This window comes from Aptenodytes forsteri, unplaced genomic scaffold (assembly GCF_000699145.1).
Source record: "Aptenodytes forsteri isolate BGI_AS27 unplaced genomic scaffold, ASM69914v1 Scaffold16, whole genome shotgun sequence".
Lineage (NCBI taxonomy): Eukaryota > Metazoa > Chordata > Aves > Sphenisciformes > Spheniscidae > Aptenodytes > Aptenodytes forsteri.
In genome coordinates, this window is record NW_008794753.1 from 146,308 (window position 1) to 164,045 (window position 17,738).

The 17,738-nt window shown below is 40.3% G+C and overlaps 2 protein-coding genes across 3 annotated transcripts in view; one reads left to right on the plus strand and one right to left on the minus strand.

Moving 5' to 3' along the window:
• Positions 1-71, minus strand: part of PARK7 (Parkinsonism associated deglycase) — a 24,115-nt gene extending 24,044 nt beyond the window's left edge. For both annotated transcript variants that reach the window (XM_009274100.2, XM_009274101.2), the window contains exon 1: positions 1-71. The gene's annotated coding sequence lies outside the window, so the exon portion shown is untranslated.
• TNFRSF9 (TNF receptor superfamily member 9) overlaps positions 1-2,819 on the plus strand; it is a 4,088-nt gene extending 1,269 nt beyond the window's left edge. The window contains exons 2-7 of the mRNA XM_009274204.1: positions 3-85; positions 327-464; positions 977-1,043; positions 1,143-1,279; positions 1,506-1,640; positions 2,577-2,819. Of these exons, the coding sequence (XP_009272479.1) occupies positions 3-85; positions 327-464; positions 977-1,043; positions 1,143-1,279; positions 1,506-1,640; positions 2,577-2,704 (688 nt within the window). The 3' untranslated portion in view covers positions 2,705-2,819. The remainder of the gene's footprint in view (positions 1-2; positions 86-326; positions 465-976; positions 1,044-1,142; positions 1,280-1,505; positions 1,641-2,576) is intronic.
• Positions 2,820-17,738: the final 14,919 nt, after the last annotated feature.

Here is a 17,738-nt window from a genome sequence, read left to right on the forward strand (position 1 = left end):
AGCGCGGGCTGCCGGCAGTGCCCGCCCGACACGTTCTCCAGCGCGGCGGGACTCAGCAGCTGCACCCTCTGCCGGAAGTGCGAAGGTACCGGACGGCAGCTCCTCACAGCCTCTTTGTGACCTCCCTGGGGTAAAAGATCGTGCGTTAGTTTGTCACGTCGCTGCGAGTGCAAACGGCACTGGCGAAATAACGCGATGCGTCTGCGGGGCTTCTTGCTGAAGCCACCAGCCTAATTTTTGTAAGAGCAAAGGTCCCGAGCCTTTGCTGTGCTGCGGTGGGTGTGCCTGAGCGCATATGTAACCCAAGACTCGTTTCCACCTTCCAGGAAGATTCAGGTATTTAAAAGAGTGTTCCTCAAAAAGCGATGCTGAATGCACGTGCAAGGAGGGGTATCGCTGCAGCGGCAACGGCTGCTCACGCTGCGACCGAAGCTGCGGTGTGGGCGAGGAGAACACCGGGAGCGGTAAGGTCGCCTTTCTCCGCCAGCTTAAACCCCTGTGCTCACTGCACCGGACGCACCGCTGCCTCTTGCACAGCGCGGAAACAACTAGAGTAAGGACCTCGCAAGATAAAAGCTGCCACTGCTGCTAAACAGTTTGCATGGTGCGTGGAGCATGCACAGCAGCAGACAAGCCCACCGAACTCTGAGCCCTACTGCAGCTCAAGTCGTGCACCAGTTAGTTCCCTTTGCACAACAGCTCTCTTGTTGCCAGCATGTGGGAAACTGAGCTGGGAACTCTGGAGTTAGACATGATTTGTGGCATTTTGTACCAAATAAACTGGCGCTGTAGCCAAGTACTGTACTGGTACTGTAGTCACAGGGAAAGACTTGCCTTGCACACTCAGAGCAGCTTATGAAGTAATAATTCTATGAATGTGGATCATAGTCATTGTACAAGCAGGCAAAAAATAATGTTTCACATGTTGTTTTAAATGCTCATCTTGCACAAATTTACCTCTCCTTGTCTGTTGAAGGTTGCCAAAGTTGCCGCTATGGAACTTTTAATGATCAGCTCAACGGCTCCTGTAAAAACTGGACAAAGTAAGTAATCTAAAAATAAACGCTCCAGCTATTACACTTGACTGGATTTTTTTCCATGATTTTTTTTTTTTTTTCTGTTTTGCTTTAAATGTCTTTCAGGTGCTCTGCAAACCAGGTCCTGGAGCCTGGAACTGCAGCAAAAGATGTCATTTGCAAACTCGCTTCAGATAATCCCACTTTAGTCACTACTCTACCTACCATGTCTCCTGCAATTCCATTTTCTATCACTGTGCCAGGTCAGTCATTGTATGATATTGCTTATAGAGCTAAAGAATTATGACCTACTGTGAAACATACTATAGCTCATTCACTTACCCTTTAAAGCAAGAGTCCTTTCTTCTATCCATTTCCAGTGTTGCAGACTTATCCAGAAGCAGAGTTGGAGACAAAGTTGTCAGCTAATTCAAGGGCAGTAGAATTTTGCTCTTTAACACTTCTTAGAGAATGTTGTTTGCTTCCTAGGGAAGGACCTCCAGATGGACATTATCAGAATTTCTCTTACTGTTGCTGGGCTGTTGTGCATAGTGTTTCTGCTACCTTCGTGCGTGTGCTTCAGTATCTGGCAGAAAAAGAAACTACATGCTGTCTTCAAGAAAAGTAAGATAGATACACTCTTCAATTCAATTTTCTTTTTGGAACTAGACAGAAATCAGGAATCCAGGTTTTTAAGTATCTTTCAAAGAGAGTTGCAGATAGCTTCATTTTTTGGCCTTGTAAGTCAGAAACAACAACTGAAAGGAAAACAGTTTTGGAATTTTTATTGCAGAAAGCACTTAATTACCTATGGGTGTTCTAGCAACATTGCAGGTTAACTGCACACATATTCATAGAAGTGAAGTATTCATGGGAAAGGTGAAAAAGCTCAGCTGAGCCTTGCTGATCCCATTAAGGGTCAGTTCTGTTTATTACTTCCAAGTACCATCCTTGGCATGCGTGGCAATAGCCCTTTCCAGTTCTGTCTGGTCAGAAACAGTATGCATGGCCTGGAGTGAGCATCTCTGCACTTTGGCTGCAGTAAAAGAGGGGATATCAGTCAGGATGTACTGCTACACAGATGCAGAGTCAGCCTGAATCCAGCACTGCCCTCTGAGAGCTAGTAAGCCCTGGGGAAGCTCAAGAGTTCAGCACAAAGATGAGGTGGAATTGCATCCACCATAGTTTACAGTCGGGATTTTTTGTTTGTTTGGTTGGGTTTTTTTCTCTCTCTCTCTCTCTTCTTCTCCCCTTTCCTAGCGATAAGGGCTTGATCTTCTAGTGTAATTCTGAATACGGGAGACAATAGCATTACTCCAAAAATCTAACAACTCCATGTTAGTCTTCCTTTCATTCCTATGGCAAACAGTTGCATTAGGAAGAACAAAGTATAATAAATTAGTTTTATCAGATGTACATGCTGTAGAGGAATAATTTCAGATTATTGAATCATCTGGAAGAATTTTTCTTGCTGACTTCCTGCAGTTGTGACTGAGGAAAGGTGGTAAGAGGTGGCTGAATAAATACAACAGAAAGTGAACATTTAATCTTTTTCTTTAGTGCATACCACACCTGAACAGTCAATTCAGGAAGATGATGCCTGCAGCTGCCGCTTTCCTGAGGAAGAACAAGGTGAATATCAGGACTGTGGCAAATCCACGGAATTCAGAGATCTTTTGGTGAACTAGGAATTGGACTGTCCAGGTCAACCACATTTGAATTTCCTTTTGGAACACAGAACAAGAACCTGTTTACGTAAATAGAGAGGGTATTAGAATCTGTGAATTTGAGTGCTAAATAGCCTAGCCACTGAGGAAAAAGTGCATCTTTTCCATCTCTTAAAAAAAATAAAAATAAAAAAAAAAAAACTAGTTTGCTGACTTTCTTCCTCTAGGACTAGGAATCTTATTTCTAAGAAGTGGTACTTGATCTACATATAGAAAGAAGTACTGCACTTAAAAGCAGTAATAGAAGGGCAGAATGGCTTTCTGGTCCCTCTTACAAATGGTGCCTGAGCCATAATTTACATGCAGTTTGAAAGCATTTGACGCTGAAAAGGACATAATAGACGCTGTAGCACATAATAGAGCCACATGCGACACTCATGGTCTCTATTACCGTTACCAGGCATCCTCTTGAGTCTAGAGCTGCAGCTCCTCCTAAAGCATGGCTCAAACCCAACAGTCTTGGGTTTTGTGTGCAAATATCGATAGACCTCATTTCAGATCCCATCAGCCCTAGAAACAGACACCCGGCCTGACCACTGCACACCTTCTTACATGTAGGAGAGAGGAAGCCATAAAAATCTAGAGCTGCAAAGTGTTTCATAACAGCTTGCATCTGCTGTTGTATTACACCGATTGGCTTAAGAAAGGCAGTGGAAACACTGAGAAAAGCTGTGGTTGACTTGATCTTAGAAATAGACGTTACTGTGCAGCTGGACTGCACCACCTTCAGTCCCACATCATTCATCTTTGATCTTTTAGGTGATGTAAACATATTATGTACATTGCAGATGTGGTATATGTAGATGTGATACATTTCTGGTACTATTTTTGTAACTGAGGTTGGAAAGATTTTAACATTCAGACACTGTATCTGACTCTGATCAATTACTGTTACTTTGGTCTTGAAGAGAAAAAAGTAAACCCATGTTTGAGTCATGGCATTTGCAATATCGTTTTTAACCTTTTACAAAACCAAGTATTTTATTTTATTTCTTCAGTAAATGTTATTAAAAAATAGAATGAAAACCCACCAATATGTCATGTAAAGGATGATTTTCCACTCTATGTGATTTCAACTTAGAGAATGTTATTCTTGTGTTTGAAGAATGACAGCCCATCTCTCCATTCAGCAGAAGATTACAATAGCAGATTATTTTCACCGAACCACACTTACACATTTTGATAAACTTCTGTACAACTAAATATAAAACAGTATGTGAAAAAATAAATGTCATACCAAAGCCTGAACTGTGAAGTTAAGTATATTTAAATAAATCTCTCTTTTTATCCCTAGCCCAAGTCTCCTCTCCTCTCTTAGTACTTTCAACCATGAGAACTAAGTGACTGTTACGTGAGGTTCACAAACCTAAAAGACATGGACAGGACACGTGAAAAGCCACCAATCTATTTATATATCAAAGAGCAACCTTTGTACCAGTGGACAATCTTAGAACAGGATAAAATAATTCTGCTTGTGACTAGTTTCTAATCCACATATAAGGCATGAGAATTAACGTACACATCCTGTAAAAATTCAAAACATCTAGTGTTTTCTCCTTGGAAAAAGAGATGCCAGTTGGAATTTTACATTTTGTTAGTGCATTCTGCATATATTTTGAAATGCTCCGAAGACAGTGCAAACCCCTTATTTTCCTTTTCTGTGCCTGAAGCAGAAGTAAGTCTACTTACTGAACAATGAGGTGCTCATTGCAACACTTTTTCCAGACAGTTTGATTTTGCTGTTTTATACTGAAGCTTCAGGAGTGGCATAAAATTCCCATGAATCAAAACAAAGCCTGTGGAGGAAAAAAAAAAAAATCCTAAGTGAGTGCAAACTGATTTCTGAGAATAAGGGACACATTTACACCAAAATTGGCTTTCTGGACTGTTTCAAGGGATAGTCATTCACAGAAAGAAAATACATTCTGAATAAAATGTCAGGAGCAATCTTCCTTTCAATCAAAGGATTATGTGGATAATTCTACCCATGACTTCTGTCATCTGAGAGTGTAGAAGCCTGAATTAATGATAAAACAGATTTTGTTGGCACAAGAGTCTGTTGTCAAACATATGCAGATATGCCTGTATTTCGCAACAGCACACATCATCTGGCCCCAGAAGCAGAGTAAGAGCTGGCTAAGTTTGTACTTCCCGTGAAATACTTCAATTACATCTACAAAGCAGATACGTTTATAAATAAGAACCAAGAAGCCCTGAAAGCAAAGACTGAAAGATAGGTTATTTTCAGAAGTGAAATAAATCATGATACAAATGCAATGGGAAGACTGGGGCACTTTACACTACAGACTGTGGTGCTTGCTTGCTACCAGAATGCCTTGGCAGCAGTGCTGCATTTTAGGTGGTCATCACAGAACTGAAAATAAATACAGGTGAATTAATCTGTTTTGCCGCTAAGCAGCAGAGCAGGACATTACAGTTCATAACAAAAGCAGCACTGTTAATACTAAGATAGTTGGAGTGTTTAGCAGTTTTCAGATTTAGACAATATTCAAGTTCTGTGAATTGTGGCTTTCTATAAAGAACTCAAATTGTAGCCATAGAATCATGCACTTCCTTGAACATAAATTTCTTGTGTGTTGTGTAATTTGCGCCTTCACTGTGATCACATAGAACAAATGTATTAGAAGCTTGTTCCCATTCTAGACCCCACATAAATAGATATTTTTATTTAAAAGTACTAAAGAACTCGCTTAAATCCTCCTTTTCATTATGCATGTAGCAGACAGCTGTAAAACGACTTCTGGCAGTATGTTACGAAAATGCAATAGGCAGACTTGTCAATTAAGTTTGTTCGGAAGTTTGCATCTGCAAAAAACCCACATATTTGTAACTTCATTTTTTTCCTTTTTAAATTATTCTTTTGTCTTCTGAAAAAATCCACGGTAGCTAATAAAACTTCAGTCAAAGCTAGATAATGTGCAGATCGGTAGTTGACACGTAGCTACTATACAAGTCACAGAAGCAGAAATGGTGTAGGCATCTGATCTAAATCACTCAGGATGTCACATGCAATTTTTTGAATGTTTTGTTCTCTCAAGCTTTTGTAAAAACGTTGCACAGTAAGATTTAGGGATCATCAGTGACTAGCTTAAAAGAAACGTTGTCATCAGAATTCAGCTTCTACTAGCTTTCCTGAGCAGAATTTGTAGCTGAATTTGCCTGTTTCTTAACACAGAGGATGACCGCCTTTCTGCATGCATGTTGAACACTGTAAAATCCTTCATCCAGCAAGGGTAAAGAGGAAGAAACTGCTCTATGTATCTTTGATTATTGGTAATTAAGGCAGAAGGAAGGAGTAAAGCCTGACTGTCCGTAATTCAGAACCAGGGCTGTGGAAAAAGAAGTATTTTTTGGTGATGACAAATAATTGATAGATCACGTGCATCTTGGCTTCACAGGGAGCTTTTATTGAACATACAGATTCTTTAATACCTGAAGAAACTTACCAGTTCACGTAGAAATAATGCAGGTCAGTCCTTCTAACTCATTGACCTCTAAGCGTTGTCTGCTTTCTGTGAATGTCTCTTTTCTCAACAGTCTTTTTAATTTATTATGTAGCAAGAAAAAGGAACAGGGAATGCCATGACGACTCTCAAGCAGCCCAGGTGGCCGAGGATGAGGTAACAGGCCAGATGCAAGCTTTTTGCATTGCCATTTGTTTTTCTTGGAAGTCAGACAGCATGCTCTTAGCCAGGCTGTGTGCGGAGGCCCGGGTGATGTCAGGCAGAGTTCTGAAGGCATGGAAAAAGGAGACGAACCCTCTTTAAAGATAAGTTTAAGCAGGGGAGCCTGCTGCTTTTTTATTGCTTCCAGAACCAGCACCATTTCCTGGCACAGTAACTGGCATCAGTAATTAAAACCGTGTTTGTCGCATGTCTTGGCTTCATAATTTTTTGCAAGAATTGTGTGGCTAAGGAAAGCAAAAGGTCCATAACAAAAGGTTTTCTGTCTCTCACCTCTCTCTCTCCTACAGGCACGCTTGTGCGTTTCTGTGCTTGATACTTCTGGATGATAGAGACTCTGAAACTGTAATAGCTCCTCTCAAATATATAAACATCATGTCATTTCTTAAAAGCAGAATATGATTTCCTATTTTCAGTCTTTCTACCCAATCCTTCATAGGATAGAAACATAGTCTTCTCTGACAGTCATTCTGATACTAATGCTAATCATGCGAAAACCTCCACAGGAGACAGTCCACTCTGAAGAGACTTAACACATAGGAGATAGATAGTATTAAACAGGCAACTTGTACCACTCCACTTGCATTTTAAACAGGTGATAAAAAGTCAAGGTAAGTTTCACTATTAAAATTAGATAAAGTCTTATTCTATCACCAAGTGTTTCCTCAGTTCCTCCCTCGGCTACGAACAAGCCTTCCCTGACACAGTGCTTTCTTCAGAGGCTGTCAAAGGAGGTTCTCCATCCCACAGGTTTTGTGTTAGCTGTGCATCATGAACAGATGGCCGAGCGACCTTCTATCCCTGGAACTGGCACGAAAAAGGCTGTTGGATACTGTCATTGCCCTCACTGTAAATAAGAACTTTTAATACCATCTACAAAGAAAATGGAAATTCCCTCTAACCTCAATTTGGCAAGAGTTTGTTATGATACCACCCTACTATGTTTCCTTTCACCTTCTAGATCCTGGGTGCCTGCCAGTTAAAGCAGCAGACTATTCCTGCAATACTCGGAAGCAAACTGGATTATATTTTAAGGAAAAAAAAACCAGCTGAACACCCACTGAAATCAGGGAAAATCTCTCCTGTTTGTCTAACCTGTTTGCATTGAGAAAATAAGAGAGGTTTTATTTGATTTACCAGGTGCAAAACCCCATACAAAGACACCTACTTCAATTTAAGGATGACTTACCACGGTGTATCTTAATCCTGTTAAATCTACTCTCAGTTTACATAAATCCAAACTGAAACAAGCCATTTCAAAACTGAAATAAAATGCCCGAGTTACCCTTTTAAGTCAGTTTTAAACAAAATCTTAGGTTACATGAGCTCACTTTTCTCCTGTACACAAGCATTTCAGCAGGTTTAGAACAAACGCAATTCTGGAAAAAAAGAGGAAGGTAGATGGAGTGGTGAAAGATACAATTTGCCTTTAGCTACAACACTACAGACTTGAGAAACGTTTATATTAAAAAAAAAATCCTTCTAATATTCACAGCATTGATATTTTGATACTTTCCATTTAGAACAAGTATAAACCATTTAACCTGAGGAGAATACTATACGGGCCTGTAAGCAGGCAAAAAAAACAAAAGAAAAAAAAAGGTATCACACTACTTTTACTCAGTGCACCTTTATACAAATTTTAGAGCAACTTTGCAAGAGTAGAACACAATTCTAAAGAAAATGTACATACATGCCTAAAGCAAAATTTACCAAAGTATCTAAAGCATAATATATTTTTCTTAAGCTAGAATGGAAAATACAGTGAACAGGTACATGAAAGGAGTGGTGGGAGGAAACATTATTGACTCCAGAGGAGCTGCAACATTACAGTTCAGCACCACAGTTGTCTTACCAAGCTACAGTCTCACCAGAAGGCCAAAGAGATTTTCCCCCCCTGATTTACATTATCAGTTTTACAGCCACCCTTAATAATGCATCTTTTTGACTTGCTGTGGTACACCTCAATAAGTGTATTACCTTATAGAGGTAGAGGTGTAACCACAGAAAATGCTTGATGGTTCCCTCAAACTTATGAGTTCTATAAGAGAAAAGGAAGCTGCTGTTCTTTTCTTTAACTTAAAGGATTTAGAAATCTGAACAGGCACTCTACTCAGCAGATATGACAGTGACATATTCTCTTGTCATTGCATCACACTATGTCTGCACTCATCAATAGGGTAGGCTATGATCAGAATAGTTCTCACATGGAACAGCAAGGCTGTAACACGTAACATTTATATGCTTTTCAAGAGTGATTAAATATGCCTTAGGGAATTACAGAACAGGAAAAGTATTTACTGTGCTGTGGCAGTACTAATTATCCTACCTTATATAACTGTTTCTGCACCTTCTTCCAGTCATTCCTCATGACACAGAAAGAGATCATCATGTAAATAAAACATTAGTATGGTGGCAGAAATGGGTAGTAAATGAAGAAGGCTTTGGAGGCTTCCTGCACTATCCTATTTCCACAGATGCTGGTTGGCAATGGATTATTTCCTTCTAAGCATAACTCCTGCTTGTCTTGTAGATGATTTTTAGAAAAGCTACACGGGTCCTGGGATGGGATACTATATGCATGCTCTATGCTTTGTAAAGCAACCCACTTCCTCAGCTGAAAAGGCCAAAAATACAGCTGAGCAGTTACAAACAGCCAGAAATACCTCCCCCATCACCCTCTCCAGCTTAAGGAAGGAGGATTGTCACAAGGACTAGTGGAGAAATGGAAGGAATGAGAGCAGGAACATAAAGGGCATCTAAAAGCTAGATTGAGCGTTGTTCTTTGCAAAGATCTGCAGCATTTTCTCTCCTGGTCTCACATATCCTTCACTTCCTGCTATATGAGGGTTCTTCTTAACCAGATGGTTCTTCTGCACATTAGAAGAAAGGAGCTACACAGCTGGCAGCAAGACCATAGAGAGAAAAGACAGGACTGTGCTAGAACAAGCACATCAGATATATATCCTTTCCTTGTGATACAGGTCCTAATCCCACTCTTCCAAGCATGGAAATTATACGCTTCCATGCACAGGTGGATTTTTCTTATTTCCATATCTCTTCTGCAGACTTTGCTCAGAAGTAACCAGTTGGTCCTGTCTGTTACAAGCCTTACTCATAAAAAAATGCATACGTAGTAAAGGAGTAACAGGCTACATAGCAACTGCTCTTCAGAACTCTCTTATATTGTAAATCTGCCTTAGGAATTCTTGCAGGAAAGAGGATTTTGCTCCCATTACTTAGCTCCAGTGTAGCAAGAAACATTAAACTTGCCAAATCAGAAGACAAAGATCTGATATCTGCTTCCTTCACCTTTGTTAATTCCTACTCCTGTTGATCACTGCCATCCCCAGGGACAGCTTTCCACGCTAGTCAAGATCAGTCAGAAAGTCAGTCAGTCATCACAGAGAAAATCAGTTAATGTTTGCAGCGGGAATTATTTGATAAACTGGAATCCATCTCTTAAACAGTGAAGGGAAGATTCCACGTGGCTGACTGCCAAGAAACACACATTCATTTACAAAAATAACCTTGAAAGAACTGCTTTAAACCTCAAGTTGCCCAGTGAGACCTATGCCAACTTTCTTCCTTACACGTATTTGTCCTGAAATGTGAATCACCGAGCCTGCAGAGATTCCATTTAATTAACAAAAGAACTCCAAGTATTGAAGGATTAAAGGGATTACGCACTTGGAAAGCGAAGTAAAAAATTAAAATCTGCTTTTGTGAGCCATTTATTTACTGCCTATGCTAAGTAGGACAGTTAAATGCCAATGATTATTAGGATACCTCTTTAATTAGTCAGTGGCTCCTGCCCATGGCACTGAACTTCTACAGAACTACCTGACATTTGTCCTCTAATATCAGTTGTGAATATTAGAGTGATAAGTGATCCTAAGCCTTTGTGGTAAAAACAGGAAGAACATGTGTACACCAAAGATGAAAAGGTGAAAATCTGGACAGAAAAAAAGAAAAGAAAAGCGTAAGGACACCTCTGACAAAATTGCCTTTGTTCCATCCCCACTATAGATGCAAGCCCTTATCCTCTTGCTCTTTTAGATAATGAAACAGGGCACCATTTTCAGAGACAGCAAAATCTTAATAAGTTTCCGATAAAATGGTTTGTAACAAGAAACTAATGAGGCAGAGCACCATGCAATTAACAGAGTATGAAGTAGTCTCAAGCAGGGAAATCTGTAAGACAACTCTTATGCTTCATCCATTTCTCGCAATTCGCTGCTTTAGTATTTCTGCACTTCTTCACTTTGAGCCAGAAAAAGTGCAAGATAACAGCCTGGCCTGCCCACCCCATCATCCAAACTACTAAGAAAAGAATCAGCAGAGTATTGCTGCTTCCCTTTTTGACATTAGTAGTACCATCTTTTTAAAAGTTGCATTTGAAGCCTTAGGAGACAGACATATTAAAGCTGACGTTCATTTCTTTAAATCCTCAGCTGTACAGATGTCTGTGTGGGCAGGCTCCAGGACAATAATTTGTATGGAAAACCCCTCAATAATCTACTTAACAAAAAAAATAACGAGTGGTCCAAGTTTAAGAACAGAACAAGAGTGAAAATGTCAGTATGCAGCAGTCACCTAGCTCTGCAGCAGGATTAGCTTGATAATTTCTTATTACAACCTAAATTAAACCTCAGGAAGACTGCGCTATTGTTTTAGAAAGAAAAATACAATATCCACTGCTGCGAAAATGACAAATATACATAAATTCTATGTAACAACAGTACTTATGCAAAAGTCCAAAGATACAAAGATACCCTAGCATAGAAAAACTACTGTGAATATACAGGAATACAAGGTACACACAATCCACAGTTGCAGAAAAAGGCAGGTTATTATATAGTACTATAAACAAAAACAAAGGTAATCATTCAATTATGTTTCATAAGGTCTGTATCTCTGTACTGTAATGTACACAGACAGAAGGGTACTGTTAAGCCTGCACTGTGTTTGGCTGTTTTTCTAAAGGATCATGCTACCTAATTATCCCCAGTGAACATAAGCTTGTGCATTTGTGAGCTTTGTTTTGTAGCAAATCAATTGCCTCTGATAGAAGATTCAAGCATGGCTGTTCCCATCATTTGTAGCATAAACTGTTATAGACACATAGCATGCACAAAATTTGATTCCTTCTCTCCAAGACAATCCCCAAAACTATCTCAGCTAGTATTGCTCCCTGATATATCCCCTAGACCACATACACATCTTCATGCCATGCTCAAGGCCTCCAGCCTGTGCTTTTGCTCTGGCAGACAGACAAAAATTGATTTAATTAAATCATAATAAAATAAAAGTTGTATGATCTGTGCTGAGATAGTATAGTGATGGACACTAGCAGAAAAAATGATCTAGCAGTTTTATATGAACCCCCCTGTTCATATATACGAACATCATATATATGTCATGATATATATCAACCTATAGTTTTTATTATCTTGTCCTCAGAGCATAGGGCTATTCCTTCATGCTTTTCAGCTCTACAATGAGCAAGGGTTCTGTTTCAATGCCTATCCAAATTAAAACTGATTTCTGAATAAGGTTGTCATTACAAAATATACAAAAAGTAGTATTTGGTTCCTACCAGTTATTTAAACATTTTCAGAAAAAAAGCCATCAACATAATACACTATATTTTCAGTTACAGAGGACCATAGCTGATGGGGATCATCCAGCTAATCATCCTGAGAACAAATATAGCAACATTACTGGGTATTTAGTTTGGCAACTATTCCCCACTGCTAAGTTCATCCCTACAGATGCTATCAGACAACCTGGGAACATGGACCAGCAGGGACAGGACCAAGGCTGACTGGAAGTTAGGATCTCTTGAGACCAGAACTGCAGGGAGGCAGAGATGTGAACAAGCTTATGTGCTCAAGGATGGAGGGGAACAGAAAGCAATGCTAAGCTCCATAGCTCTATTTGCTGAGAACGTCCATTTTCTCACCAAACTAGAAGACAATTAGTAAAAAAAAAGAAAAAAAAAAAAGCTTTATTCGGCATATTAATTAATTCATACTTCATAAATAGAACCAGCAACTGCCTTGTGCCTACACAGCCACAAGGGCTCCAGCAGCACCCAGTGTCACCCTCCGTTCCCTGTCCATGGTCCTGTGCTGAGGCCGAAAAAAGGACCGAGTCCTGCAAACGCCTTCCTGAACCCTCCCTTTAAAAGCTCCTTCTTTCTTTCCACTCCCTGCACTTCCACCTATAGCAAAGAGACAGACAAGGCTGAGGACAGAGGAACAGTGCCAGGACTGTAACAAGAGCACAAGCAGGAAGGGAGAAGAAAGGTAAACTAGTACATGGAATGGAACAAGGCGTAAGAAAGGACTAACAAAGGGGCTGCTACATAAAAGCCCCATGAAGGTCAAAATCCTGCACAAAATGCTTTAGCTGTGGTTTCAGAGAGTTAAGCCAGATAACAAAGGCAGGCCTTCCAAGCTTCTTAACATGAGAAGAAACCTTGACTGCTGCTAGAAATGCCAAGACAGCAAAGGCATTAGAAGAAGGAAAAAGATGGTCATAGTAAATGAGAAAGCAGAGCAGATCATGGCACTCTTCATACAAGAGCCATTCAAGAGTGAAGACTCTGTCCTGACCCAGTTGTCCACTTTACTTTGATCCACATGATGTTGTGGTGCTCTTTAGTAGACCGGGCTTCCGATGCAGTTCCAATACCAGCAGTGACGCGGACTCCTCTCAGTGAAGTGACTCAAGAAAAACTAATGTCTAAGGAATACACTGTATGGATACTTCCTCCAGAGTAAAAGCCCCTTGACCTTATTTAATCATTCTTCAAAAAAAAGGTAAGAGAGTTCTTTAGCTGAGAAACATATACATATGCAAGAAGGGAAGAGAAATAAAACCTTTTTTAGAAGAGAAAAATGGGAAAAACCCCAAACCCAACAAAACCAAACCCACACCGCACGGTGACTTTCCCCCAGTTTCGTTCTCTCCTGCAAGGCTGGAGCCTACAGCCCACCGCCCGTCGCAGCGGGCCGCACCCCAGCGCCCGCTCCCCGGCAGGCCGGCCTCTCTCGGGAGGTGGCTCAGCGCCACCTGCCGGGGCAGCGATGCCATCATCAGCCCCCTCGAATCCACCGAGGGACCAAGCCAGCACGGGCAGAGAGGGAGGGGTTCTTCCCTCGTCTGAGGAAACAAGGTACCTGTAACCGGTCGAGGCACGCTGGCTAGCTGTTAAAAAATACAGCCGCCCAAAAGTTCATCTAGCCCTGTTCAGAAAACCAAATAGGAAAATGTATCCACCTACCCCGTTCTTTCTCAGCAGTGCTCTCTCTTCACGCTCCCCACACCAGGAAGGAAAGGAGTGTGCACTGTGTCTAGGATCAGAGCTGATTTGGACTACTCTGGATTATTGGAAGGTCTCGGAAAATCCAGTACTGTGCCTTGCAAATGCCCCACAACAGACTTCTTTGCAACAAAGAAGCCCAAATTGGAAACTTTTACCGGTTCCAAGTGCAGCAGTGTTGCAGAAGCAGACATGCACCTCCAAAGAAAATGAGCCCAAGTCTCCAGCTTGCTCTATAGCTAGGACTGATGAAAGGAGAGTGTAAGAATGGACAGTCACTGACTAACAGCCTATGCCTTTCAGCAAGGCTGCTTTGTACTCCTTTCTGTGCAGACTAGAAAAATGAGATAAATAAGTTTTTATTCTGCTTTTGTCCAGATCGTAATTTCTTATTAGGGTTGAACAGATTATTTGGGATACCTTGGGATAGCGGGAGAAAGGTAAAGAGAAAGTTCCATTCTTGCTGCAGAAGCATTCCTCTCTTTCCTTATACCGTCTGCTCTCATAATTTCAGTTTTAAAAATAAACTGTAATTGCATAGTTAGTTCCATTACATTTTTTGTGGAAGAAACCTTATTTCAAGATCTGGTCTCTGCTCCTCTGTTTGCGGCTGCGTTATCCAGAATCTGATTCCCACAAGATATCGATGTGCTATATTTCCAAGCGCCAGTCATGCCAGACTTACTTTCCTTCATGTCAAACAGTGTGAAGCTGCAGTTTGCTAATTCTGTAGTGCTGAGAGGACAGGGGAATTAAGGACCAGTTTGTCAAGCTTCACTTGGAGAATATACCCAGACTACAGTGTGCCAGCCCAGCAGGGCCAAAAATCAAGAGGGTTTTTTCCCCCCAAACTGGTGGAAACTATACTACAAAGGAGCAATGTTTTGGCAGCTGTGATCCTGTACTAGAGAATTTTTAGACCATTTGCCAGCTCCGTAGCAAAACAAAGTATCTTCAGAAAGGCCTACGGACCTGCCATCTTCATTTACGTGGAGGTATGTGTTCAGTTAAGCACACATACTCACTTATGCATCTTCAGCCCACCACAGAACAAGAAAAACTAGGTCAGAACCTCTCAAGAGATCCTACATAACTTTTGAGAGAAATTCAGAAGATAGAAATACTACTGCGCGCACCCAAATACACCACGTGCTACATTACAGTTTGCACACAGTGGGCAGAAGCATCTTCAAAAATGGAAATTAACAGCCCAAGATTACAGTTAGTTTTTTCCTTTGATCCTCTGAGTCTCCCAACAGGCTATTTTCAGTACACTCTAAAATGCAGAGTATACGTAAGGCAATGTAAGCTAGTGGCAGGAGAAAAACCTTATTGCACATAGGATCTCACAAGGCAGCTATTCCAGTATGCAAAATAGATCTACTAATCATGTTACAAAGCTGAATCATTAGCTAAAATGAGAAATTTTAAGTTAAAGTTAACGTCTTAGGTATTAATGAGGATGGATATCTGCTAAACCAGCAGTGACATCAAAGCAAAAACCCCCAAACCCCTAAATGATATGCTAGACCCTAGCAGGGAAGTAAATAACACTACAAATTTTTCTCTCACACCAGCCAACACATATAACGCATTGAAACAAGATGTTAAAAGTTCTAGTAAAATTCAAGGAAGAACTGGACATTTATATAATAATAAGCTCATCTGTAATTACAGTGTCGATACAAAAACATTCTACTGCACACCTCCTCTTCATGCAAACTAAATTCAAGCCAAGTTATACCAAAAGTTATATCGTAGGAAAAAGTCCCTACAAATGCTACTGCTAAATCACATCTTCTCTGAAATTCCTGCTTTTGTCAACTGTCACAATACTTGACTAAAATAACAACTCGTGCTGACTTATCATAAAGCACTTTAAAACAGGGGAAAGAACTTTTGCATCATAGATTAGATTTCATCCTTACTATTTTGCTCAGAAGGTGGATAATTTTTGGGGATGTTTTTGGTTGGTTTTGTTGTGTCTTTTTTTTTTTTTTTAAGTTTTCTTGACTTCATTAGCAACTTATTCTTCACAAGCCATCATTTTAAACTAATAATAGTTGTTTCTTCTGATAATTAAATATAATCTTTTATGATAGCATAACATACACTTACTACTCAGAGTTTGCTTGGTAATTTATCTGGACTACTGCTGCTCTGCTTTTTTAAACTGAAGCACTTGAAAGCAAGTCTATTAGCATAAATAAGAACTTAAAAAAGTTTTCCCACAAAATAGAAGTTTTGATAAAAATTAAAAGTGTTTCTTGCAAATCAATTTCTAAGTTTTTAAAGTGCAATTCACATTTACTTCCCTCGCCCATGTATTCAGGGGTTTGTACCTTTGTTTAGGGTGAGCTGTTTCTTTGCTTTGCACGATGACGTGTGCACTGTCCCCTGAGGAGAATGCCTTTGACATTCTGGTAGAGGAAAGAGGTCTAAGTGACAACTTCAAATCTGAGTAAAGGCAATAAGCTGCGGGCAAGTTGCCCAACTTCCACATGACGCACTTCATGATGGCTCTAAAAGGCTGAGTCTTCCCTGAGAGAAGACAAAGGACATAAGTTGCTTGTGAAGAGTGCTTCATTAGCTTTCCTTGGAGGATGCTCAGAGTGAATACTGATAATGCCATTGTCATTGATAGTTCACTGAAGGAGAAGCATTTGTACAGAGCATCCAGCACCAACAGTGAGATCATGCATCAAATCAGACCTAATTACTGTCTGCAGTTTTGGAACGAAGAGTTGCATGACTCAGACGGGGAGAGAGAATTCCTCTCTAGCTATTTACTTCTCTCATAGGGAAGCACAGGGAAAGAGGCATATAAAATGTATTAGGTTAATTCCACAGAGAAATTATTTTGTCATATCCACTCACTTCAGCAAAGAGAAGTCCAGAGAAACAGGATTTGTACACCTGCAGCATGTGTTCTCTAAGTCAATACTAGACCTCTCTGTACACACAGGATGATAGAAAAGTTTAGGTTGGAAGGATCTCTGAAGGTCCTCTCTCACCCCTCCCACTCCCCACCTCTGCACTAAAAGCAGAGCATTTGAACTTATATGGGGATGCTCAGGGCCTTGTCAAGCTTAGTTTTGAAATTCTGTCCCATTCCATCCTTGAAACAGGATCCTTCAAACCTGACTGGACACACTCCTGGACAAACTGCTCTGGCTGACCCTGCTTTGAGCAGCAGGGGGTTAGACTAGATGATTTCCAGAGGTGCCTTCCAACCTCAACCATTCTGTGATTCACAGAGTCCACAGCTTTTCTGGACAACCTATTAACCACGCATGTGTGGGGCATGCTCTCTTTGAATTAGACCTGCAGCAGAAATATATCTGTTCTAGATGACCTATATAGCTTATTTGAAATTAGTCCTAGGAGCCACAGAATTTATAATATAAAAATTGATCTTCAACAGGAAATGTTAATAAAGGAAAAAGGAAGCAGATAAGCTCACTCCTTTTTCAACTTACTCCTTTTTCAACTTACAATTATCACGCAGTTCAGCATAGGGAAAGAACTTTAGTAACATTAGTTGGATTTCATAGTATTTTGAAGAGCATCTGAAGGCACAAACATTGTGTGACAAACATCAGTCCTTGCTCCTTAATATGAAAAATGAAATTGTAAGTAGAGAGACAAAATATGCTAGATGGAGGGAAATAAAGACTAAAGTTATGAGATTACATATGGTAACTACTGTGTTAGCATTAAATAAAAACAAAAGGCAAACAAGGAAAAAAAACTAGCTAGCATACACAGAATTAAGTAGTTAGTTCCAATGAGGGAAAGAGAAGATAAGTGAAATGGAAAAGGGTCTCTCAGTCTAGTGAGGGACCTGTGTTTAATATCAACCAAAGTAGTTTATATGTACCAAGCAAGTCTGCAGATGGAAGCTGAACTTTCTCTGCCAAGACAATTCTCTAGGGCAACATTGGATGAGGTCTTCTCAAAT